At 34.9% G+C, this 24,969-nt stretch overlaps 5 protein-coding genes across 19 annotated transcripts in view; 3 read left to right on the top strand and 2 right to left on the bottom strand.

Moving 5' to 3' along the window:
* Window positions 1-7,652, top strand: part of LOC105214570 (segmentation protein cap'n'collar) — a 126,778-nt gene extending 119,126 nt beyond the window's left edge. For all 12 annotated transcript variants that reach the window (XM_054230497.1, XM_054230493.1, XM_054230491.1 and 9 more), the window contains 2 exons: window positions 5,295-6,553; window positions 6,948-7,652. In XM_054230497.1, coding sequence (XP_054086472.1) covers window positions 5,295-6,553; window positions 6,948-7,400 — 1,712 coding nt within the window. In that variant the 3' untranslated portion in view covers window positions 7,401-7,652. The remainder of the gene's footprint in view (window positions 1-5,294; window positions 6,554-6,947) is intronic.
* Window positions 7,653-11,710: 4,058 nt separating this feature from the next.
* Window positions 11,711-24,969, top strand: part of LOC105214565 (protein timeless homolog) — a 458,589-nt gene continuing 445,330 nt past the window's right edge. The window contains exon 1 of the mRNA XM_054230454.1: window positions 11,711-11,901. The gene's annotated coding sequence lies outside the window, so the exon portion shown is untranslated. The remainder of the gene's footprint in view (window positions 11,902-24,969) is intronic.
* On the bottom strand, window positions 12,347-13,880 carry LOC105214567 (transcription factor A, mitochondrial). Of its 4 annotated transcripts, none has more exons than XM_029041891.2 (4): window positions 13,701-13,870; window positions 13,576-13,645; window positions 12,850-13,434; window positions 12,347-12,781 (listed from the first exon to the last, which is right to left on the bottom strand). In XM_029041891.2, exons 2-4 carry the CDS (start codon window positions 13,638-13,640, stop codon window positions 12,661-12,663), a joined length of 771 nt encoding a protein of 256 aa, XP_028897724.1. In that variant the 5' UTR covers window positions 13,641-13,645; window positions 13,701-13,870; the 3' UTR covers window positions 12,347-12,660. The 4 variants fall into 4 exon arrangements, with proteins under 4 accessions (XP_028897724.1, XP_011186369.1, XP_054086485.1 ...); XM_011188067.3 differs by having other exon boundaries at window positions 13,696-13,868; XM_054230510.1 differs by having other exon boundaries at window positions 12,850-13,645; window positions 13,701-13,880.
* LOC105214568 (esterase GA18864) lies at window positions 14,024-15,523 on the top strand. Its single transcript, XM_011188068.3, has 2 exons — window positions 14,024-14,598; window positions 14,659-15,523. The coding sequence occupies exons 1-2, from the start codon at window positions 14,157-14,159 to the stop codon at window positions 15,033-15,035; spliced, it is 819 nt and encodes a 272-aa protein (XP_011186370.1). The 5' UTR covers window positions 14,024-14,156; the 3' UTR covers window positions 15,036-15,523.
* Window positions 15,111-17,999, bottom strand: LOC105214569 (elongin-B). Its single transcript, XM_011188069.3, has 4 exons — window positions 17,501-17,999; window positions 17,116-17,209; window positions 16,902-17,046; window positions 15,111-16,348 (listed from the first exon to the last, which is right to left on the bottom strand). The coding sequence occupies exons 1-4, from the start codon at window positions 17,501-17,503 to the stop codon at window positions 16,234-16,236; spliced, it is 357 nt and encodes a 118-aa protein (XP_011186371.1). The 5' UTR covers window positions 17,504-17,999; the 3' UTR covers window positions 15,111-16,233.

The following is a 24,969-nucleotide window of genomic DNA, read 5'->3' as shown; positions in this document are numbered from 1 at the left end:
ACGTGTGTAAGTTGATTTGAATACAAACTCACACACATACATATATATGTATATATACACACATACAAAAGCATTTTGGCTCAGACTCACTGACTTTGTGCTGCTTTACCGCCTGCCTGCCTGCCTGCCAGCCAAGCACTGCGCTTTCGATGAGTGTACAATATGTGCTCATTCTTCATTGTTTATATATTTATTTATTATTTTCTTTATTTCGCGAAATCTTCACACACACACACACACTCAAACACACGTTCTTCATTTGCGAAATTTCATGTCTGTGTGTGTGTGCTATTTACTATTTATAAATTGCTGAGTCACTTGACTTACTGCACAGTCCGAGCGGCGGCGCACCGCAATCGCAATGATGCAGCGTCGTTGACGTACGGCGTTGATTACCATATAAAGCAGAGCGAAACCCCAAAAGTAAAACAACAACAATAGTAAAAAAATCGAAAATCACCACAACAAAAGCAATTGTTGGCCAACATAGCATGGAAAAGTGGGGTGGCACATGTTGCGAGTGTTCGGCGACAATCCTCTTGTCCAGTGCACTGCTGATCGTATTACGAGGCGCGTCTTATCAGCGCGACTCTTTAAAGCTTTCGCTGGCGCGTCTGTCCACCATATATGGCATTAATTCTTAATTAATTGGCACTTTGTTGTTGTTTTTGCATTCGTCATTAGCCTGTGTGTTAAAGGCAAAATCAAAGTTTTCAATGCTTTTAAATCTAAAGTGTAATTGTCTTCAATTATAATTATTTATTAGTTTTAAAGTTCGAAATTATGTGTGCGTCTAGGCGCATTTCCGTTCGCCTCGTGCTAATCTTATCTAACAGCCTGCAATTATCGCATTTTATTTTACATAATAAAGCACACACAAGTGCGAAAAGCACAAAATCTCAACTGCTAATAGTAAATGGTATATATAGAGTAGTATATACATATGTATATATATATTATATATAGAAGTATTTTATAACTGTAGTTGCATATAATCCGCTAAGTTGGCTTAAAATTCCATTTTTCTTTTAAATATATAAAATTGCACATCTTCTAAAGCAGGGACATCCCCTGTTAAAGCATAATAGCGAAATTATAAAGTATCTAGAAATTCTAGTATATAAATATATGTATGTGAGAAAATATTTTCTATACCGATTTTTTAGTGATAAGCTTATCAGCTAATTTGTACTTTCTTCCATATTTTCGTTAGTTTTGTCGCTAGTTTGCCACGTGACACAGCGCTGCTGAAAGCGTGTGTGCTTATTGTTGTTATTGAAAATTAATAATTATAATAATATTTAGTTACTTGGTACATACGTGCTTTCTCTCTACTCTAGCACTTGAAAATTTTTAATTTGTAAAATACAAATTATTTATTCAAACGAGCTCATTAAATAAAATGTCGCTGAAAAGGTCAGAATTCCTTTTAACTATACTCCAACAACTACAAAATGTAGTTGCTTTGATGAGAGAGTGTTACTTCTGTATTTTCATGTTATTGACTAATAATGCAACCCTGTTATGAACTTATATTTGACATTTCGCTAAGAACCATAATTGGTCTCTGCGTGATCTGCAGATCTACCAAACCAACCTAACCTATATTTGACATTAAGCTGTTAGGTGGGTTTCAGAGGCTAAAAACAAGGGTATTTTTTACAATTTTCTTTTTAATATATGCAGTTATATATTTGATTTATACAATTCAGCATATCAAAGATACATATTTAAATAGTATTTTGTGAAATTTGTACATAAAAACTCCGAAAACTCCGCCGTTGGCATCGCATCTCCCATGACTTGCCCAGAAAAAGGTCTTACTGTGGACATCATAACTCATGATTGGTTCATCTAAAACCAATTGACCAAAAATATTTTGATAGTATATGGATAAATCTAATTAATGAACGAGGGAAAACGAAAATATTGAATTCTGAATTTAGGACAGAATTTAAACCAAAAAACTCATTTTTGGCCAATTTATCGACATATATTGGGTCGTAAAAATAGTTAAAATAAATATAAAAAAAATCTTCCTAGATAATGTTATTCCAGCAATGATGTGCAAAATTTGAGCAAAATCACTTCATAACTTTTCGAGCAATCGTGTCCACCGGCTTGAAAATTTGAGTTTTGAGATAAATGCGTTTAAAGTTTTACAATCTTACTGACATAAGTATATCTCTTAGAATATTACTCGGATTGATTTGATATTTTTGGATAATATTTTAAACATATTACACTACTTAATAATACAAAAGAAATTTGAAATTTTAAAACCCAAGCCTTAAGTTAGGTTAGGTTTCCTCTCCGAAAACAATTTCTGTTTGTTCTGTTCTGCTTTGCTTTTACTCTCCACGTATAGATTTCAATTGAAAATTTATAGAAACCTACTCAATTGAAGAAACGAGTCCTTAGGAGATTTTTTAAAGTATTAAGAAAATATTGTCTCTTGAATGAACATTGAATTGCTTCTATATTCGTGAATTTCATTTTGAATACTAAAATAAAAATTACATTCTAATACTTATATTAAAAATTTGCTTCCGATTTTTTTTATACTGTCGACTCTTCTTTTCGGCTCGCTTACAAATTCTTAAGGCTCTCTATTGAAGTTAAATATCAAAAGCGAAGACAATATCAAGCATATAAACTGATTTAAAGAATTTTCTTACGCTATACTCAGTATTTAAATTAGCAGACTGGAAATTTAATAGCGTTTTTAGACAGCCAAATTAATTGATCAATTAAAATTTTAATTGAGAAACCCATTTTTGCCTTTTATACTGCCGGCTACTCGATTATCGATCAGTTGTTATACATTTTTGTTTTTGCTTTTCATAATTTGCTCTATAATCCTCAAGAAATATGAAATAAAATAATTTTAACTTAGTAGTTAATGAATTAAAAAAATATTTTTAGTTTTAAACAGTCGCTTAATTTATTCAAAAATAGTTTCCCAGTTCTGACAGTTTGCTAATTGACTAAATTAAGCAACACCTATTGTCGACCTAACTCAATTCAAACAGCGCGCTCGCTTGAATGGAAATACAAATATGTAGCTGCCAAAAGCATCGTCTTCGCCTTTTATTTCATTTAGACTAGCCGTGAAAATGTTATCTTTAATATAATAAAAAATTTCATTACAAAAATTACCGAATCATTTTATTACGGCGTACCTCAAGGCTTAGACGTATCTAGTTATTTGTGTAAATACAAAGCTTGCGCCATCTGTCGTTACGCTACAGCCTCACAAACAAAATTACTGTTTACACAGTACATATTCAGCTAAGATTGCGCTCATTTGTATTTGCATAAATATTTTGGGTATTTAAATTTCGCTAGATATGTATCTTATTCGCATGTCGAAATGATAAGAAATTTACTGAGTACGAACATGTCTACTATTTAACAGATCTACACACATATCTACATAATCTAATTATACATAGTTGCCACAGTTTATCAGCACACATTTATGAAGAACTAGCGAATAAAGCATTGTCATTCTGACTTTCGAAAATATCATATCGCTTCGTTATTACCGTTATCAGCGTGTACCTCCACACAGGTGAAAATCTGATTAGCACAGCGAAAGCCTTTTGGTGTTAGCCAAATTTGCTTGTCAGCATATTTTTTTTGGTAAGTCATGTAAACAGAACAAATTGACAGTGACTCTACAAAATAATTTTGGCCGAATACGCAATAGAGTTGAAGTGTGGACTTCGCTTACGTCCAAATGGCAAAGTTTTACGCGAATTATTGCAACAACAACAACTGGAGGTGCTTTTAGCTGCGTGGGAAGTAATTACTATATAATTATAAGTATGTATGGTTTTCGAAGAGGTGTGACCCGCAGAATCACGTGCCAGGTGTACATTCAACTTTTGCGTATTTTTAATTTTATTTTTTCGAGCTGGCATGATTTGCAGATTTATATAATAAGCTACAATGTTGATATTTCACACTTTTAAATGTTAAAGTGGGCTAGAAGAATTCTCACCGCTCAAGGTTATACCAAAAATGTAGATATGTATAGTCTCGGCGTACGAGAATTTATATGGTAGGGAGTAGATTGCATTTTTATTAAAAAGAAAAAGTCGGGGAAAAAACTAATTGTTGCCATTTTAAGCAAAAACTTGTTAATTTCATTAATAATTAATATATTTTTTGTACTGAAGCCTGTTCGACCATGTTCTTAAGTTGAGCGCTTAAACGTAACGCGTGCTCTGAACCGGCTTTATGTTCAATCTGAGCTCAGTATTGCGTACTCTCTCAGCGGTTGTTCGCTGTTGCTTTTTGCCTAGCTTGCGGTTGGGTAAAGCACCAAATGCTGCCATTTAAGGTTTAGCGGTTAAAAATTTCCTTAAAATTATTGTATGGAAATCACAATTCTCTGTCAATTGAAAGTTGATTATATTTTTGATACTTATGTCGAAAGCTTTGCTGTTATGAAAAACGAATATTATTTCTTCACGACCGAAAATTTGATGTTAGAATAGAAGAAATATATATCTTATTGAAAATCTATCTCTATAATCTTCTTCTTGACTGGCGTAGACACCGCTTACGCGGTTATAGCCGAGTCCAAAAAAGCGCGCCACGCATTTCTCCTTCTGGCAGTTTGGCGCCAATTGGTTATTCCAAGCGAAGCCAGGTCCCTCTCCACCTGGTCCTTCCATCGGAGTGGAGGTCTCCCTCTTCCTCTGCTTCCACCAGCGGGTAGTGCATCGAATACTTTCTCTATAATGCATTTGAAAAATAACGGTAAATACGAAAAAGCTTTCGAGAATCGAAAAAAAAGCTTACTGGAGTCGAAAAAGCTCGAAGCGCTTTGCTTGAAAGTTCGATACTATTAAGCTGTATTAAAATTTTGACATATATCAGACAAACTAAACCGAGGGGTTTGCACAGGAACACGGAAGATTCTTAAAAAAACTGAAAATTTTCAATTCTAATAATAATTTTCCTAGGAGTTGCATATTTTGAAGAGTTACTGGAAGCACTCCTCTCGGAAACTAATATAACAGCCTGTAGTTTCTTAGAAGACACCAAACTCGTACAATTTTCCATATAAAGGACCACTTGAGACCACATACTCGAAGTGGAAAAACCCTTACTTGCGCCGCGAGTCTCAACACTTCGCTCGCATACAGAATTTGGAGCACCAAAATTGCGCTCCATTATCTCAAACATAATTTATTTTATCAGATCACTAGCTGTACAATTTCTTGCTTGTCATTCTACTCACTAAACTAATATATGTACTCTTTTACCTTATCTACTTGCAGGTTTCTGTCGTATGGTTGACGTGAACAACAGCACAAGCAATAATTCGTCGGTACTCGGCGGCAGCGGTGGTCTTACGAACGGTCATGCTGGTGTCGGTGGCGGTAGTGCCACAGGTTCGACTACAAACGGGCACGCAATGAGCGGCGCTGGAGCTACGAATAGTGCGCTCGCTGGCGGTATGACAGCGGATCTCTTGGGTTCGGGTGCTGCTGGCGCGAGCGCCGGTGGTGATCGTTTGGACGCCTCCAGTGACAGTGCAGTCAGTTCGATGGGTTCGGAGCGGGTACCATCATTGTCGGATGGTGAGTGGGGTGAGGGTAGCGATTCGGCGCAAGATTATCATCAAGGCAAATACGGCAGACCGTATGACTATAGTTACAATAATAATAATAATCGCATGAACGATGGCACACGCCAACCGCCCGTGGCACAGAAGAAACATCAAATGTTCGGCAAACGTTTTCTCAATGAACAACCCGGTTTAGGTGCGACGGGCACTAACGCGGACAATGGCAGTAATGTCGGTGTTGTGCCACCGGCAGGCACAAATTCACTACTCAGTATCGGACCAGCACAGTCGATTAAATATGAATATGAAGCGTATCCAACGGTGCCGGGTCTACAGCAAGGCGGCGCTGGCAGTGCTCTCAATGCCGAAGGTGCTATGGGACCAGTGCTATCGAACAAGGAACAACAGGCGTACGATTTGAAATATGGACCAGCTGTGGCGGGTGCAATGGGTGGTTATTCACTCGATTTTGCACAACGTCCACCGCGCACACCGCACGAAGTCGTACAACACAATCACACGTACACGCTGCCGCAGGGCACCGGCTCCATGCCTCGGCCACAGGCACGTGACAAGAAACTCTCCATCTCATCGTCGAAGTCCTCTAAGTCCATGAGCGAGGAGGAACATTTGACACGCGATGAGAAACGCGCACGCGCTATGAATATCCCCATAGCAGTGAGTGACATCATCAATTTGCCCATGGATGAATTCAACGAACGTCTCTCCAAGTACGATTTGACCGAGAATCAACTATCGCTGATACGCGACATACGTCGACGTGGCAAAAATAAGGTGGCCGCACAGAATTGTCGCAAACGTAAGCTCGATCAGATACTCTCGCTGGAGGATGAGGTGAAAGAGGTGCGTCGCCGCAAGGATCAATTGTATTCGGATCGCGACAGTCTCACATTGGAGCGTAAGCGCATATCGAACAAGTTCGCGGCGCTGCACAGACACATATTCCAAGTGAGTACAGCATGCAGTGAAAATAATTTCGGATAATAGAATTATCTATTTTTGTGTGTGTTCGAAGTCGAAATAACCTCAATTTCATGTGATGTGATTATATAATTAATTTGTAAATTATTAGCTACCTTTTGTTAAAAAAGAAAATACATATTTAATTAGAAATTACTAAAGAAATAATTTTAAAGACAAATTTAATATAAAAAATTATTTAAAAAAATTTAATTTAAAAAAATTAAAAAATATATATATTTAGAAAACAAAAAATAGGTCTGAAAATAATTTAAAAACATTTTTTTTAAACAATTTTTTTTTTCACTTTATTTAGAAAAAAATTTAAGAAAATTTTGAAAAATAATTGAAACTAATTAACACGTTATTTTCCTGTTTTTAGTATTTGCGCGATCCCGAGGGCAATCCCTGCACAACATCCGAATACACGCTGCAGCAGGCCGCCGATGGCTCCATTTACTTGCTGCGCAAATCGGATGCAGCAAGCGGTAGTGGCAACATCAGCAACAGCAGCAGCACAAGCAGCAGCAGTAGCAGTAGTAGTAGCAATGTGAGTACGCTGCTCAGTCATAATGGCTTGTCGCCGCAACAGCAGCAACAACAACAGCAACATTCAATGCTGGGCGCTGCGACGCATTTGCAACAACAACAGCAAGCGTTGCATCATCATCATCAGCAGCATGCGCAAGCGCAAACGCAACAACAACAGTTGTCCCACATGCACCCACAGCAAGTGGCGCAGCAGCAGCAGCAGCAGCAGCAACAACAACAGCAGCAGCGGCAACATTCTGCGCATGCGCATGCACACCATCATCAAACGCATCAGAAAGATTGAAAATTGCTGTTGCAGCACTATGCGAATTGGTTTAAAATGCAAAAGCAACATCAGCAACAACAACAGCAGCAGCAGCAACAACAACAACAGCGTCATCAACAACGTCAACACCAGCATCAGCGTCATCACTATCGTTATCATCTTTATCAGCAGCAACAACAACAACAACAGCAGCAGCAGTACAAAGAACAAAGCGCGCAACAACAAAAGTCGTCGTTAAAGCACTTGAAACAACAACAACAAGAACACATGTCACCTCAACCATACGCCAGCGAGTTGGAGCTGTATTATCAGCATTCAGCTTTGGCTGCGTCGGCCTCGGCGTCGGCGTCATCACAACAACAATGCCAATGCGCTCATTGCTATGATTATTATGTGTCGCCACAGCAACAAGACGCTATGGACTTGGAGTGGTTGCATGAGTTTGCCGCTGTGCCGCCAGCTGCAACAGCATCGATTGCCACAAGTTTCTACTTTTACTGATTTGACGGCAAGTCCGTTGAGCTCACTTGCCTCACCTCTCTCTCTCTCTCTCTCTCGGCACTGCTGCTGGCCGTTTTTTCATTTTTTCTCATTATTTTTATTTTTTTGCATATAAACCTCTCACATACACCCTGTGTCATAAATATGGGACGTGGTCGTTCATAGCAAAATCATACACACAAACATACAAACATACATACGTAGGTGTTGGTATTTTTAACTAAAACAAATTACCTTTTTTATACATAAATAATTATAATAAGTGCAAAACTAATTATTTTGACATTTTAGTTGTCCGTTTGTTGTGCATGCTACAACATGCTTGCTTCACTACTGTTTAGCGTACAGTTAAAACAAATAGCCACTTTTCAAACTAAAATCACAAAATTATTTGTATGTTCAATACAAAACAAACAAAAACACAAATCAAAAATCGAAAAAAAAAATATTTAACAAACAGAATTTGCTACAAAAAAATAAATAAAACTTGAATTTTAAGTTATTAATGAAAATGTGCACAAATAATATTAAGTAAGCAGTAACAGAGGTTAAATATTAATGAAGTGAAATGTTGAGAAATAAACGAAAACAACTTTTTTTATATATACAAAGCATATAAGTTTAATTTTTTTCTTTTTGCTAAACAAGAACACTATTAAAAGCAAAATGTAAACAACAAAATACAAAAAAAAAAAATCAAAAACAAAAAAATAACAAAACGCAAAAAATTCAAAAAAGCGTAAAACTTGTGATAAATTTTAATATAGCAATTAAACTAGTAATGTATAAAGTATTTCATAAACTCGTTTGCGCTACAAACACACAAAAAGTTAAGTGTTTAATTTTTTTCTCTTTTATATATTACATAATTAATTTTAATATATATTAATAAATTAATTAATTAAAAATTTAATAAATTAATTAATTAAAAATTTAATACATAAATAAAAATATAAGTTAATAATTAATTATTTAATTAATACAATAATTTGTTGGTTAACTAATTTGCGCGCTTGTGGACCTTAATTTTCGAAGGTGACAACGCATGCTGAGTGCACTTTGTAAACGTTTTTCCAAAAAAAAAAAATTGTTTGCTTAATTTTTTTATTTTACACAATAAATTGTATAAAAATAACGCGCCAAGTCGTTGTTTTCAAATGTTTGTGCAGATAATTCAAATAATTTCAATAGTTCGTGCCGCCTAACTACCTCCCCAATTAAGTAATATAGATTTCATCAAAATATGGTTTGCTTATTAAACACAATTCAACTTCACCTCAATTTTTTTATAATATTTTTTCTATTTTTATGCATGCTACAATATTAAAATCTCTTATTTGTTGCAGTTTGTTTTCTAATTAAAAATAAATATTGAAATCTTAAAGTTATACAAAAACAGAAAAATAATAAATTAAAAATAAATTATTAAAATAAAATAAAAATTATGCATGAGATTATTGTTTATTAATATCTTGTATATGACGCAGACTAATTGAACGCAATTAATTATTATTTTCATTAATTTCTCATTAAATACCAGTTATGCGTTCAAGCAACAACAACAAAGCAACAAAAAAAAATATATATATATAATTTGCTCGTTAGAAAATTAAGCTGAATTATGTGTAAGCATTTATAAAAATATATATTTATAAAAAAAAATATATATACAGACATACTATATATATATAATAATGGCATTGCATACATACACATACATATATACAAAAAACTAGCAATGTAAATGTTTAACTAGAGGCGCATAGTTAGTGACATTAGAGTTTTAATTTTAATTAATTCGCAAAAAAAAAATAAAATAAATAAATAAAAAACAAAGTAAAAACAGCGTATTATTTTATAAATATGCTTAAATTTATATATACATGCATATATATATATATTGTTATTAAAAACTTGTAAATACACTTAATGCGTACACTTAATAGAATTACGAACAAATCATAATAATTATATGGAATCCAAATGCAGTCTAAATATATATGTAAATGGCGGTATATTTTAAATTTTTTAAATTTAATACACAATATATTTGGGGGACAAACATATGTACACATTTATGGCAAGCTGTGTTTTGCACTTTTTTTTTTTGAAATTCTACATGTAAATAAATAAAAAAAAAATTAAATAAAATCAAAAAAAAAGAAATAGTAATAACTGCATTATAATTTTTGTAAAAAATGTGAATTATTAAATATTAGTGCAAACAAAATAAATATTAAAATATTAGTGCAACAAATACAAATATACACAATTCTAGGCAGACTTAAAATAGCCTAGCTTAGTAACACTGACATTTTAACAATTTTTTTCCTTCACTTCTAGCAAGTAATTAAATTTTTCTTTTGTTAAAAAAAAAATAAATAATATAAACTAAAATAAAAAATAGTACTATTTTAATAAAAACAAATAAATGGCAGACTTAAGCGTGTTTCAAAGCTTGCTAAAAGGAAAACAAAACTAAATGAAAGTCACATATTCAAGCTGTACTTAGCATTTCTGCAATAATTGTTATTTAATTTTTCTTTACATATATATTTATATTTCATAATAAATGTCCAACTACAACTAAATAGATAAAAAAATGTGTAAAACCAAAAGTGCTGTACATGTTAGTGCGCTCATAAGTTGTAAGTAAATGTATTCAAGTTTTCAAAACCGCTACGCTAACACATATACATTAAATTATAGTTATTTAACAATTTATCGCTGCTCATTACGTAGCTACTTACTTAAATAATATATGTATTTGGTCTGCTTTAACTCTTTTTTACTTACTCCTATTTTTTCTTTAACACTTTTAATTGAAAATGAAATAAATATAAGACAGAAAAAAAAAACTCTGAAAAAGGTTAACTTAATTGCATTCAGGTGAGAGTTTGTAATAATAGGTGTTTTAAATGTAATGATAAGTACATAAAATATAAATAAAAATAATGAACTTAGTGCGTAATTAAACTGATTGTGTCGTCTAAACATTGTCGCTTTTGAAAAGAAGAAGAAACTACTAAAATAAAAGATAAAAAATGTAAAAAATATGAATATCAAATTTTTATTGTTATTATTGCTATTATTTTAGCATATCTGTGAAGAAGACATCTTTAGTAAGTAGGTTTTATTTTAATATTTATGTTTTTAATAACACTTAAAGGTATACTTGATGTATTTGCACACACATTTTGCACTCCTATTAGGCATCTATAATAGCCTGTGTCTAGTCGCCCAAAGGCTACCGTAGACCGAAAACTACATTAAGAGAAGCTACTGGCGAATAAGACAGGCTACTAATCGCCAGTTGCCATTTCACATTTGAGGTGTTAATATTACTAATTATTATATGTATTGCTTAAAAAATGCCGATATTCCAAACAAAATGTGTTAGGTTATAACATAACCTAGCTTCATATGCAAGTTGAACGTTGCAGTGTTAGAAATATTGCAATTTTATTCAAAATTCATCTATTCTCATTAACATAAGTAGCATTAAAACAACAATTCATTGATATATTTCACTTACAGCATCGTAAAACACATAAGTAATCACTATAAAGCAAAATGGTGGAATCATAGCAACAAAACACTACACTACACAAAAGTACACAAATAATAAATAAATTGTTTTTCTTTAACCCCAAAAATATGCAACAATTGCAATAACCAAATGCATTTTCATTTTGCGCAGTAGTAATTTCATATTCATTGTTTGCCGGTTCGTCGCGCGGTTTACATCAATCGGTTTCATGCGACAGTTTCCCGTTCAAATTGTGTGACCGGTTCATTTGCACACGTAGAGTATTTCGTTTTAAGTGAAATAGTTGTTATTTTGTGTTCACAAAATGTTAAATACAATTTTAATTGTAAGTATTTTGTTTAATGTCTAAAATAAAGTGCAATATTCGTGTTGCGTATTTCGATAAAAGCAAATGTCAAACAAAGCAAAAAGTGCCGCAAGTGTGGGTGAGACACCATTTTTGCGAAGCGCCAAATAAAATTGCAAAATGTAAGTAACTGTTGAATTTGTTCAGTGTTATTTCATTAAAAAGTTAGTTTTTAGGCATTTGATTTAATAAAAAGTTAATATTAAGTCAGTAATAATAACTTTTAAAGAAGTTGTGCATATACACACATAGGTAGTACAAACGACTTCCTTTACTCTGTGAACATAAAAAGTTGCTTTAAAGAAAATCTGCTTGATGTGAAAAAAAAACGTTTTAATGAAAGAGCAGCTAGCTTCAAAATCCATATAGAACCAAGTGTTTGAAAAATGCGTGACAACAAATAATACATACATACATACATACATAATGAGTTTTTAAAATGCAAAACTAAACAAATTTCGGTTAAATTTTTTTAACTTTTCTGCTTCAACCAAATTATTTAAACCATTAACGATTTTTTGTGGAATAGTTTCTTATTCTTCTTGTTGTAGGAATAAAAACTCAAAATTAAATTTACAAATTTTTCTCACTTACATTTTATTTAACGAAAAAGTTAAGTTCAAAAACATAACTGGGAATATATACATACTCTGTATACACAAGTATACATATGTATGCACATATGTTTACATATTAGGTGCGTATATGGCTCAAAACGAGCTATACGTTGCCGCACCAAATATTTATATTAAATAAGCGTGCACTTTTAACGAAATACGTACTCCTGGCTTTTTGTATATTATACGCAAAAATGTAAATAAAATGCACCTAATACAACAAATGAATAGAGATAAGTAAAAATATTTAGTTTGTATGCACGACTAGGCGATCGGTTTGATTCCCTTCGGTTTTGGTTCTGGTGGATCAATCAAATTACCCTGACGCACGACATCAATATTTCCCAGGCGCACCATTTTCTCTTCCCACAGCGCAATATCTTTTCTGTTTTGTGTTAAAATGATAAAAATGTGTAAAATTGTTTTTCAAATAACTTAGAAAAGCATACTCACTTGTACACTTCCATGTCTTTGCGCGATTCTATTAAGAATACTTCTTTCTCCTTGTCAGAGAGACGCGACCATTTTTCTGTGCACTTCTGATGCCATTCGCGATATGTTTGTTTAGGTGTTTGTGGCGAATTTGTACGTTCCTGTACGAGGAAACGTAAGAAGGCAGAGGCAGGCTTTTTGGGACGTCCAAGTTCTTTAATACGCTTTCGCATCATTCTGCGGTCTTTTGCGTCTTGTACATCTTGTTTAAGCTGTTTCAAGTCGGCACGTTGCTCATCAGTCATTTTCGCCTCATATTTGGCACGAATTTCCACAAACTGTTGTTGTTCGCGTTTGTACTCGTCTTGCAGGCGTTTTTTTAGCGCTGCATCAGCGTCATTCCAACGTTTCGATATGACGCGCACTACATCGGTTGTACTGAATTTTGGATTTTCAGCAAGTATTTTGGGACGCTGCTCCTGCATGTAGCGGAAATAAGGTGTGAGCGGTTTCTTTGGGCGCGGCGGCAGACCAAGTTTCTCTTCAAGTGAGCGTGCAGTTGTTGCGACATTTGAGGAAACACTAAAGTTGGCTATGGCCGCTGGCCTGTCGGTAGAGGAGATGGAGATAGGAGCAGTTACGGAGTGTGTGGCAGTGAAAGAATTTGATGATTGTAAATCGTTAATGTTGTTCGTCTGTCTGTCATTAATGTTGGAAGACTTGGACGGTTGATTTTTTATCACTTGCCTGCATTTATTGACCAAAGACCCAAAGAAGGAAGACTTCGAGAGTAGTGGGGCCGTGAGCAGCATTTTGTCTACAAAGAAGATAATTAAGTTATGATATTGATTTAATGTGCAACTTCACCTTGCAATTGCTGTTTAATTCAGGATAAATGTGAAATATGTTAAGATCAAGCGGTATTTACAAGTATTTACATAAGGAAACGCGCAATGAAATGACAATTGTCAGGCAAATGTCAAAAACCAAGGGATGAGAAAGCGTGGTGACTTTCCTTTGAGATTATTTATTTAAAACAAAAATATGCATGTGCTGACTGAAACTTATTGTAAAATAATTAAATTAATATTAAACGCCGGTAAATTGATTTTTTTTTTAATGCATGACATATAAATTTTGTGCTTACTATAATTAACCGGCACTGAACACCCCTACGAATTGGCATATGTACATACATATGTCAGCATGAGGTAAACAAAAGCTGACCAAAGGCAATGCACAGCTGATATAACCTTTAAAAATCGTTTCATGGCTGATTGTTTAAAATTTTGTCTCGTACTTTAATTAAATTTAAAAAATTGCACATCATGTCCAATAGCACATCTGCAACAAGCAGCTCAACATCAAGAGTAGCGAAACAAAAACAACAACAGTTAGAAATTAAAGACAAAGTGCGAGTACTATGTCTGCACGGTTATCGCCAAAATGGTGATGCACTTAAAAACAAATTGGGCTCATTTCGGAAATTCGCTGGAAAATATGCTGAATTTGTGTTTCTCACGGCGCCACATCAAGTAGTACTACCAGAAGCAGGTGGTGATCAAGCGCCTGAACAACGTAGTTGGTGGGCCAACAAGGATGATGGTACTTTCAAAGGTACAAACAAAGGCGGACCGGCTTTTGGTTTTCAAGAGAGTCTGGGTTTAGTTGAGGAGGCGTGGGAGAAACAGGGACCATTTCAAGGCTTATTAGGTTTCTCACAAGGTGCCTGCTTTGTGGGTTTAATTTGTGGTTTGGCGAAAAAGAAATGTGAGTTTGTGGTGTTAATAAAAAAAAGAAAAAATTAAATAAAAAATTGTAAAATTTTAGTGACGTCCATACGACCGGATTTTGCTATACTATCCTCTGGATTTCTTTCTGGTAGTTTAGCGCACAAAAGCGCATATGAAGAAATTATTACCATACCTACGCTGCATATATATGGACTTAGTGATGATATCATACCCAAGGAAATGAGTCAAGAATTAGCGCGACATTTTAAAAACACGGAAGTATTAGAACATCCAGGTGGTCATTATTTCCCGGCGACTGCGGAACAAAAGCAAACTTATATTAACTTCTTCCAAGATCGTTTGCAAGAATACTTGGAGAATTTAGAATTGCAACAATCAAACAATGCTACGTTCCTTGAAACAGAGGAGCAACAGACTGCTGTTGACAGCAGTAACAGTAACGACTCGGACTAGATAAAGAGGCTAGGGCGACACCTGTATCTAAGTGTGGGTTTTAATTATTTAAATCAACACAAAGTATACAAGTGATTTCCTTTCATGTTTTTTTAATAATTAATTCTTATGATTACAATTATGTTAATTAATTAATAAAATTAACCGAATATATAGTAATTCATAATTCTGCTTCACCAACTGCGCAAATTTGCTACGCATCTCGTTTACTTGCTTTTATTTTATATTGTATATCGTCGAGATTTTCATAAGGCTTTACAATATAATTTATTATAAAGCGACTTCGCTTTTTATTTAATTTGATTTTTGTTTTGTTTCTTTTTGTTTTCTAAACATTAGGGGGTACGTTAAATTATTGCAAAAAGGAGTGCTAAGTTGTGTAAATATGTGTGCATATGAAATGTAATTTAGTGTCAGAATGCTGTTTTCTTTTGTTTTTTTGTTCAGAATTGTCTGCGAAATTTGTGTAATTTTTATATTAAATAATTTAGTTAGCTTTCGTCGTTTTGCACTTCTAATGTATTTTTTTTTTGCTGTTGTTTACTTCACGCGAATTTGAGCCGTTTACTAATAGCATTAAATAAGGTTTTGGTTTTTTGTTTTGTTTAATAATATGTTAAGAGTGAACTTACTTTTTTAACTTTAACAATTTATAAATTATGTAAGTAAAGGAAACAATGATCAAAATTTTCCATAACGTAAACAATGTTTAGTTTTGTTCGATGTGTAAACAAATGTACGTTATCAACGGTAAAATCATAATTTTAAATTATAAATTCATTTGCATATTTTCATTGAAGAATTTAAATTAAATAGTTAACAAATATATCTCGACCGAAATCGTTTGCCTTTAGTTAGAATGTAATAATAAAAAAAAATAATAATAAGTTCCGAAAAAATGACAATAATTAAAGTTTGGAGAGTACTTAACATGAGAGCGTTGAACAAGCGCAATGCAATGTTTTTTTTGTTTTGTTTTTTTTAAAGAAAGCATTTAACAAATTATTGACTTAATGCTGAAATTGAAAATAAGTTGATTTTTGTTTGTAATTTTAATTCTTGTTATTTAAAATAAGCATTTCCTGCGTGCCATTATGTATGCATGTATGTAGTAGCTGTTAAGACCGGTCTGTTGTTTACTACACATCGTATTTGTTGTTGCGGTTGTTGTAGATATCTCCATTCCCTCTGAGTTATTTTATGCAACCTGCTCTTGACCGTTAGCTGCCTCTTGATTCTTCATAACTTCAGGTAGATCTGGTGGCGATGAGTATGGCGTTATTTCGAGCGGCTCGAATTCGCCATGTTCGTCTCTATAATAGATTAATGGGTTAAATTTTAGTTAATTAATGAAGGAAAAACTGAAAAGTATATGTTTCGATTACTACAAGACACTAAAATCTATAATTTCAATATGAGTGCATTTATGTAGACACATCTATAATGAATGAATTACTTAACAAAACAAAAAAATAGATAAAATTGTTGGCGCGAGCCAAATACACGACGCGTGGGCATGACAAGAACATTTTTCCAAAAATAAACACATAAAAATATGTATTTGACATATAAAGTAACCAATACACTGACACATGTAACAAGCTTGGAAGTTTATTGAAAAAAAGAAGTGCGCTCAAGCCGCTATTCAAAAAAAATAAAACAAATAACGTTCAATACGGATGTTAATTAAATGATAAGAACGTTGTTTGAAAAAATAAATTAAATCTTAACACAACCGAATATATATTTACACACTTGCTAGACTACGACCAATCTATGACTATGACTACCTGCGCTATATGTATTTATCTACACTGCAATCCGACCTACAGAAATTACTTCGCACTCTCCTCAAACCAAACTCACCTTAATGCTAGTCCTAACTGTGCAGGAGCTTGCGCCTTGGCCGTTGACATCTGTATGCCATAATCCTGCAAGGTGTTCTCGTCTTCCATCACCTCATTGTCCTGATTGTATAGTTTCTGGTCATGCGGACGCACTTTTAAGATACCTATAATCGTTTAAATGTATTTATAAATTAGTCATCCGTTTTCGGTTAATTTCATTAATGTTGACTTGCCTTCAATCATACGCTTCAGTTCCGCGACGCTTGTATTCTCTTTTGCATCTGTGAAAATTGTGGTTTTACGTCTTCGAATCATAAGGAACACATCCTGTTAGGGAGTAGAAAGTAAAAAACTGTTTTATTAACAATTATTTGTCATAATGATTTTGGTCAAAGTTCATTTTGTTGCGGGCACATCATAGAGTGGCAGCGTTAACAGATACGTTAACGTCGACGTCAAGCTTTAGGCGGCGACATTGACAGTAGCAGCAGCTGATTTCACAGCAGTGTTGTTGTTATGCTATTACTCTTTCAGTCGCCTCTGATTGCTGGTTTCGTCGCAGCGAACAACTCATGTCCTTACCACCAAAATGCCAGTATGTAACAAGTTAGTACTTACCATTTCGAGTAATTTATTCTTTTACCGCAGGTGTAAAATGTAACAATTTCAATTGATTAGGTTTCGTATGCTAGCAAGCGGTACGACCTTGTCTTGACTGTTTCAACACCGACAAAATTCTTCAACGTCTACACGGCGGCACTACACACTGCACGTATTCTACTATACCACAAGTCCGCACTCAGGGTCACTTCCACAGGCAAACACAATTCAATAATTAGCTGCACGTTTATATGCCGAAATCCTGCACGGATCTTTATTTATTTTGCACGTCAGCTAAAACGGCGTACTTTTGTTTCGAACGCTTAGCGCTCTCAATGAGGAATAAATAAAATCACGCTGCGGTTTTGATGAGTATAAAAAATATAAAGAACTTCTATTCGGTCTTCTTCTTCACTTTTAGATCTTTTATTTTTTTCTTAAAAGCCGAAAAAGTCACAAAATCCAAATGTCAATTTCAGCACTGACAAACGATGCGCAAGTGAGCATGTTCAAGAAACTGACAAATGATGAATGTCAGTGAAAAGTGAATTACGAAAGTGGCGAAGCACAGTGGGAAAGAAAATTGTGGACTCTGTAGAGTACAGCGTGTTCAATGTGCAATTTTTTTTTAGTTTGTGGAACGTAGTTACAAATATACAAAGGAAATGGCGTAAGTGAGTTTATCGGTTTATTTTGATTAAATTATCTGTGTAAACTATTAATTACAAACTGTTTGATAGTTTTAACAACAACTGCAAACACTGCAAGCGTCTAAAACAGCATATTATGTTTTATTATTATACAAATAGTTGATTTCATGATCTATAAAATTTGTGGCTGTACACACACATACATATGCACGTAATAGCTGCGAATTCTTGCGGAAACGCACTAAAGACTAGCTTACACTTACAAATATGGCCGTCTGTAAGTTTTTTTTGTTTTTTTTTTTTATATGCATGAATTTTTATACTTATTTTGTGGAACGGAAACAGTATTTATCAATAGTCAAATCTTTTTTTCCACGATTTTGAAGTAATATGCTTCGTGAAGATTTTAATAAAGAAAAATTTTAAGAATAAAAATCTCGATATCGACGAAGGCGAAGGTAAGTTCAGGTTTTAACAGCTAATTTAATTCGTGAGGGCTTGAAATTCGCTACAAGTTTGGAACAACACTTTCTTGCTCATGATCCTGACATGGAGCGTGTGTTACAAGTCCAACGTAAACTTAAGTTTACCTAACGTGTAAAAAAATATTTTACTGTATGTATGTGTGTCTATTATAGCAACAAAAAAAGTCCCTAAATATTTTTGAGGTATACTGGCTTGTGGACTATCCTCGGATGGATAAAAATCCGAGTTCGTTTCGATTATGTAGACCCGACTGTAGTGTGAGAGGGCGATTATAGACAATATAGAATGAAAGCAGGCGAAATTTAATGACACTCGGACCATCCACTTCGAAAGTATTTCAAGGGTGCTTTGAAGTTTGATATTAGTAACGAGAGGGTTCAATTGTTATACATGTAAAAATTATACCAATAATGAACTGTGAATGTATTGAAGGGATAATGTTTTATTTGATTGAGAAATTATTGTTATACTCTCGCAACAAAAGTTGCTAAGAGAGTAGTATAGTTTTGCTCACATAACGGTTGTTTGTAACACCTAAAACTAAAAGAGTTAGATATAGAGTCATATATGTATACCAAAATGATCAAGGTGACGAGTAGATTTGAAATCCGGATGTCTGTCCGTCCATCCGTCTGTCCATCTGTGCAAGCTGTAACTTGAGTAAAAATTAAGATATCTTGACGAAACTTAGTAGACGTATTTCTTGGGACCGTGAAAAGGTAGCTTCCGAAAATTGGCGTTGGTATGACGGATCGCACTATAAAGGGGCATATTTGGATGTAATTTTTTCGGGGAAGTGGGCGTGGCCCGCCCCAAATCGGTTATTTGTATATATCTCGCAAGCCAATTAAGCTATATAAACCAATCTTTCTGCATATATACCATTAAAGGATTTGAAAATTACTAAAAGTGGGTTAACTAACTAACGAAAAACGTCAGAAACACTAAATTTTGCAGAAGAAATAGCAGAAGGGAGCTGTACTCAGATTTTTTTACAAAATGGAAAATGGGCGTGGCATCGCCCACTTATGGGTCAAAAAACCATATCTCAGGAACTACACGACCGATTCGAATGAAATTCGGTATATAATATTTTCTTGACACCCTGATAACACGGATAAAAAATGGGCGAAATCGGTTCACAACTACGACTACATTCCTTATAACTCAATTTTGAATTCCATCTGATTCCTTCCCTTTATAATGTAAACATAAGGAACCAATAAAGATAGCACAAATAGTGCATATCATCTCTGGCTTCATTTGTGAAAAAAATTGTCAAAACGGACTATAACTTTTCAAGGCCCCAGATATCGAACTCAGCGCCTAAGCATAAATTTTAACCGAAAATATGGGTAAATCTCTCTGATAATTTAATGTAATTCAGAGGAAATTGTCTTCTTGTCTACGTTCCAAAAATTATTAAAATCGGGTCATAACATCTCCTAGGTCCCATATACCTAATTATAGGCTTTTCAAAAATACGGTGGGCTTTATTTAGCATATATGTATTGGTTATGTTTGAGATATCTTAGCAAAATTAAGTGAGCGTATAGTCTTGGATATAGTGTACCTTGCTGGTGAAAATGAATAAAATCGGTTCAGGAATTACCTTAGCCTATATACTATATATGACGATTTTCGTTTTTCTATTGGACTTCATGCCGAATATATGGGTCAAATTTTGTGTTATCTAAATAAAATTTGTTCAATAAATTGCGAGAGTATAAAATGTTCGGTTGCACCCGAACTTAGCCTTTCCTTACTCGTTTTTTGTTAAATTTTACGCACTTAGGGTTTTAATAAAAAATAAGAAATTTAAATAATTTTATATATATCTTTTGATATAAGTTTATATTGCCCTAGTTTTATGTTTTATCATCTTTCTCAAAGAGCAACTATATGTTTGTTAATAAACATACATATACGAAACAGAAAGTTTGAGAATTGTGATTTCTACAATCAAATTAATATTTCAGCATTAACATGTGTATGTATGTATGCATATATTGCCGTACATTTGTTACCCCTAATAAATTCTTACGAATGCAAATGCTGATATGTAAGTTAGTTTTAACAAACCTAAGGCAGTAAGCCACTGTCTTTAATTCAAATACAATCTCCAACATATTTTACAATGATTTCTAAGAAACCATAAAGTGGCATGAAAAGTAAAGCTTTTGATTTTGAAACCCTAATAAATTGATTCAAATTAAGATGGGACCAAAAGCAGAGCAGTTAATAAATTTGCAGTGAAAACTAATATGTATATACAATGTACAATGTATATTATACATACGTATGTATGTAGAAATGTGTGTACATTCACATGTGATTTTGTTACAATATTTTTTCCTATCCTTTCCTTTTCCTGTTAAATTGCATTTTTGCTAAAAAATGATGGCGAACTATTTAATCTAAGAAAAATAAATATTTTTTAATATTGTCAGAAGAAGGATCGCCCACCAAATAATTATTTACAGGATATAGACCATTAGAAAGGTACAGACGCTGTCAACTTTTATGTTCTGGGTTTTGGTTATGAAGCTCTTCGCCGGCAGTCTCGTGAAAAATACTTGGAAAAATTCGATAAAAGCACACGAGTTCTAAGCTAAGCCAATTTAATCACCAGATTTGAGTCTATGGGGTCTTTCACTATTTATGAACTATGGGTACAATCTCCATTGGCAACTCATAGTCAGATAGTTGATAGTCATATGGTGAAGGGTCATTGCTGTAACGATCTGAATTCTTTAGAACATAGTATTCCAAACAGGGTTGGAACCGGCTGTCGTTGGAATTGCCTCACGAAACTGGAGTGACCCTCGAGCCACTTCGTTCTAGATACTGTAACAGATAAAACTCTTACTGAGCCAGACTGAACCCCGACATACCCAACATATGTCCCGCATGACACTAACCACCTGTTTGTATACAAAATTAACCCCACCCATCTACACCCCTTTCCCCTTGTTCCGGTTTTGACGAAAGAGCTCGTTTCTTAGGTCTACCATTGTATGACTTCGATGACAACCGATTCATGCTTGTTAGTTCAAGCAGGGTTAGATAACCGCTACAAGAACAATAATAATAACATCCGATTTTTTGATAATTTTTTGATTATGTAAACTTTACCCATTTCCTATGTCACTGTCTTTATAGACCATAGCAACTAAAACAGCCTTGTTGAAACTTCATAAGGTTAGGTTAGGTTATACTGGTAGGGCAATACGCCACACATAAACCACTTTGGTCCTTTGCGATTCCAGATGGAGTGCCGTCACGTTGTCCACAAGGAGTAGAGTAGATATTCAATGTGCTGCGTGAGGTTATCAATTTAAGCCAGCTGTCTTTTTCCAGGAAGTTTTAAAGTTTAAAAGAATCTGGAATCTGGAATCTCCTTTCCCAATTCATAAGTGGGGTCAAATAGTCGGAAGGAGGATATTTTTGTTAATTTCGTGTCTATATTAAACATGATCATTCTAACAGTTGTTGTCAAGTTAATTTATGTATAGAGTGGACCAACGAGCTTAGTATTGAAGATAGACTTTATTCATCGATTATTCGTTACTTTTCGCACAGTTTCCAATGTCATCGCCAATGTTGCTTTAATATACCGTTATCTACGCGTCAATGAAAACAAAGCTGCCAATTGTAGGCAACCATTCAACCATTCCAATACAAAGTACTTACTCCCAACGTCCAACGCCATTTTCATTGCAAAATTAGAAAGTTCGACGATTGCATTTTGACGTTCTGTGGGTCATTTGATTTTCATGCCACATGCATCGTACTGTAGTGGACAATTAGAGCGCCGTTCACTGGAAAACGCAGCAATTTGTTCGACATTCGCAAACATTCATGCATACATACATAATGTGGTTGTGTATGAGTGTGTGTGTGTGTGTGTGTGTGTGTGTGCCTACAATGAATCCATTGTATCGGTCACAGTGCAACACATTGTGACAGCTAACCAAATGAGGGCAATAAAATGGCTGTTGCAACTATCGCTGTTGGCTCTCTTGCCCCACGGCTGTTGCAAAGCACATTTGCTCTTGCTTAATGACCACACACACACACAATGATGGCAACAGTTAGTACACACACACGAGCGTTTGTGGCAGCAGCATGCTGACAATGGAAATGCAAAAATTTTGTGGGCCAAAAAGGAAAAGCGCAACAGCGGCTGCGGCTGCGGCTGCGGAGAGCACCAGCACCAGTAGTGAGTTGCAACAATTTCCGGACGCTTGGCAACATATTGCCAGTGTGTGTGTGTGTGGTTGAGTGAACGCGTAGAAGTTAGTTATTGCCGCAAAAGTGTGCCTACACAGCTACACACACATCCGATTGCACTATGAGCACTATATAAATTGCATGGGAGAAAACTTTTCTACGCTTGGCTAGGTCCACACAACGCCCCGCTTAAACTGGGCCAACTAGCGCACCACTCTCTCTCTCTACATACGTCTACATACATATGTAGGTACGTATGTATATTTGTACTGCAAGTGAATATATATTTTTGCCTTCACATATGCACTTCCGCCCACATACTTTGCTATCGTATGCACAAAAAAAGCTTAAAATAATATTGTGTATGCGCAGTGTTGGCCAGCATAGTCGAAAATCATTTCATACATACATATGTATGTATATATAAAATGGATGTAGTCGTTCTCATATTTTCATATCGATGCGATGCATATTTTGTGCGCTGGCCGATGCAAGTGTCGGCCAAGTGTTTTTTAATGAATGCTGAAAGTGCCGTGTGTACACTACAGCGGCCAAGCACACCCTCTAGTAAAAGGTGGACTGAAAAGAAAATTTTAGAAAAATCTTCAGCGAAATTCGGTTTTATTGTTCTATGTACTAGTTGCCAACGAGATCGATACTTTCAATAACCAATTTTTCGATAAGAGTTTTGTCTCAAAATATGCCAAAATATAGCGTTAGCTTTTCAGAACACCGGCACAGTCCTGATGCATCATCAATCTAAAACTGTATTTTTGACAAAGACAGTTGCTTCAAAGCTTCTGTGGTCTGGAAGTTGCGATTCTATTTCATTTAGATGATTTGAACAGAGTTCGATTAAGGCACTTTTCAAATTCCTGGGACTTACCCGAACAGGCTTCCGTTCATTCACTGACTATCTGTTAATAACTACTTTCCTACACTTACATCTCATCCGGTCTGAGTAAAGTATCTTGAAACCCCACTACAAATTAAGGTAATGCTCTTTTAGAAATGATGTTGTTGTTGTTGTTGTAGCAGCAGAAAAAATGCTACAAACTGTTTTGATAAATGCCGTGGAGTTGAACGTTCTTTATAGGTCATAAATCTGGATCTATTCTTGTTTAATAGAAGCTGCTTTCCTGTTGACAGTCATAACTTTGAAGTTATAGATAATTTCGTATACCTGGGAATCAGCATTAACAGCAATAACAATGTCAGCATGGAAATCCAACGCAGAATCACTCTTGCCAACAGGTGCTACTTTGGACTGAGTAGGCAATTGAAAAGTAAAGTTCTCTCTCGGCGAACAAAAACCAAACTCTACAAGTCCGTCATCATTCCCATCCTACTTTACGGTGCAGAGGCGTGGACGATGTCAACATCCGATGAGACGGCACTAGGAGTTTTCGAGAGAAAGGTTTTGCGGAAGATTTATGGTCCTCAGAACATTGGCAACGGCGAATACCGCAGACGATGGAACGATGAGCTGTACGAGTTATACGACGACATTGACATAGTTCAGCGAATAAAAAGACACCGGCTACGCTGGCTAGGTAATGTTGTTCGAATGGACGAAAGTGCTCCAGTTCTGAAAGCGTTCGATGCAGCACCCGCTGGTGCAAGGCGAGGAAGAGGGAGACCTACACTCTGTTGGAAGGACCAGGTGAAGATGGACCTGGCTTTGCTTGGTATAACCAATTGGCGCCATACTGCCAGAAGGAGAGACGTATGGCGCGCTGTTGTGGACTCGGCTATAACCGCTTAAGCGGTCTCTACGCCAGTCAAGAGGAAGAAGAAGAAGAAGTGAAGCTTTCCTATTTCCGAAAGTAAAGAAAACCTTAAAGGGTCGTTGTTTTACAAGCATACAAACCAAAGGCTATCCCAACAATTGAGTTTGAGAAGTGTTTCGACGATTGGAAGAAGCGCTGATATAAGTGCATAGTATCGAATGTGGACTGTTTTAAGGGCGAGAACATTAATATATACATAATAAATAAGTCAGAAAGAGCTAAGTTCGGGTGCAACCGAAGATTTTATACTCTCGCAATTTATTTATTTAATTTTATTAAGAGAATACAAAATTTGACCCACATATTTGGCATAGAGTCCATTAGAAGA

The sequence above is a fragment of the Zeugodacus cucurbitae genome, chromosome 2 (genome assembly GCF_028554725.1).
Source record: "Zeugodacus cucurbitae isolate PBARC_wt_2022May chromosome 2, idZeuCucr1.2, whole genome shotgun sequence".
Taxonomy (NCBI): domain Eukaryota; kingdom Metazoa; phylum Arthropoda; class Insecta; order Diptera; family Tephritidae; genus Zeugodacus; species Zeugodacus cucurbitae.
The sequence above is the reverse complement of the archived record's forward strand: the minus strand, read 5'-3'. Positions and strand labels throughout refer to the sequence as shown.

What these genes read in the sequence shown, in the direction of transcription:
- LOC105214567 (XM_054230510.1), bottom strand. Translation starts at nt 13,640, where the DNA reads ATGCTGCTCACGGCCCCACTACTCTCGAAGTCTTCCTTCTTTGGGTCT. An exon ending in AAAGACATGGAAGTGTACAA is followed by an intron (nt 12,782 to 12,849) that starts GTGAGTATGCTT and finishes AACACAAAACAG; the next exon opens with AAAAGATATTGCGCTGTGGG.
- LOC105214569 (XM_011188069.3), bottom strand. An exon ending in ACTGAAGCGTATGATTGAAG is followed by an intron (nt 17,047 to 17,115) that starts GCAAGTCAACAT and finishes AAACGATTATAG; the next exon opens with GTATCTTAAAAGTGCGTCCG. An exon ending in CAGTTAGGACTAGCATTAAG is followed by an intron (nt 16,349 to 16,901) that starts GTGAGTTTGGTT and finishes AATCTATTATAG; the next exon opens with AGACGAACATGGCGAATTCG.
- LOC105214568 (XM_011188068.3), top strand. Translation starts at nt 14,157, where the DNA reads ATGTCCAATAGCACATCTGCAACAAGCAGCTCAACATCAAGAGTAGCG. An exon ending in TGGTTTGGCGAAAAAGAAAT is followed by an intron (nt 14,599 to 14,658) that starts GTGAGTTTGTGG and finishes GTAAAATTTTAG; the next exon opens with TGACGTCCATACGACCGGAT.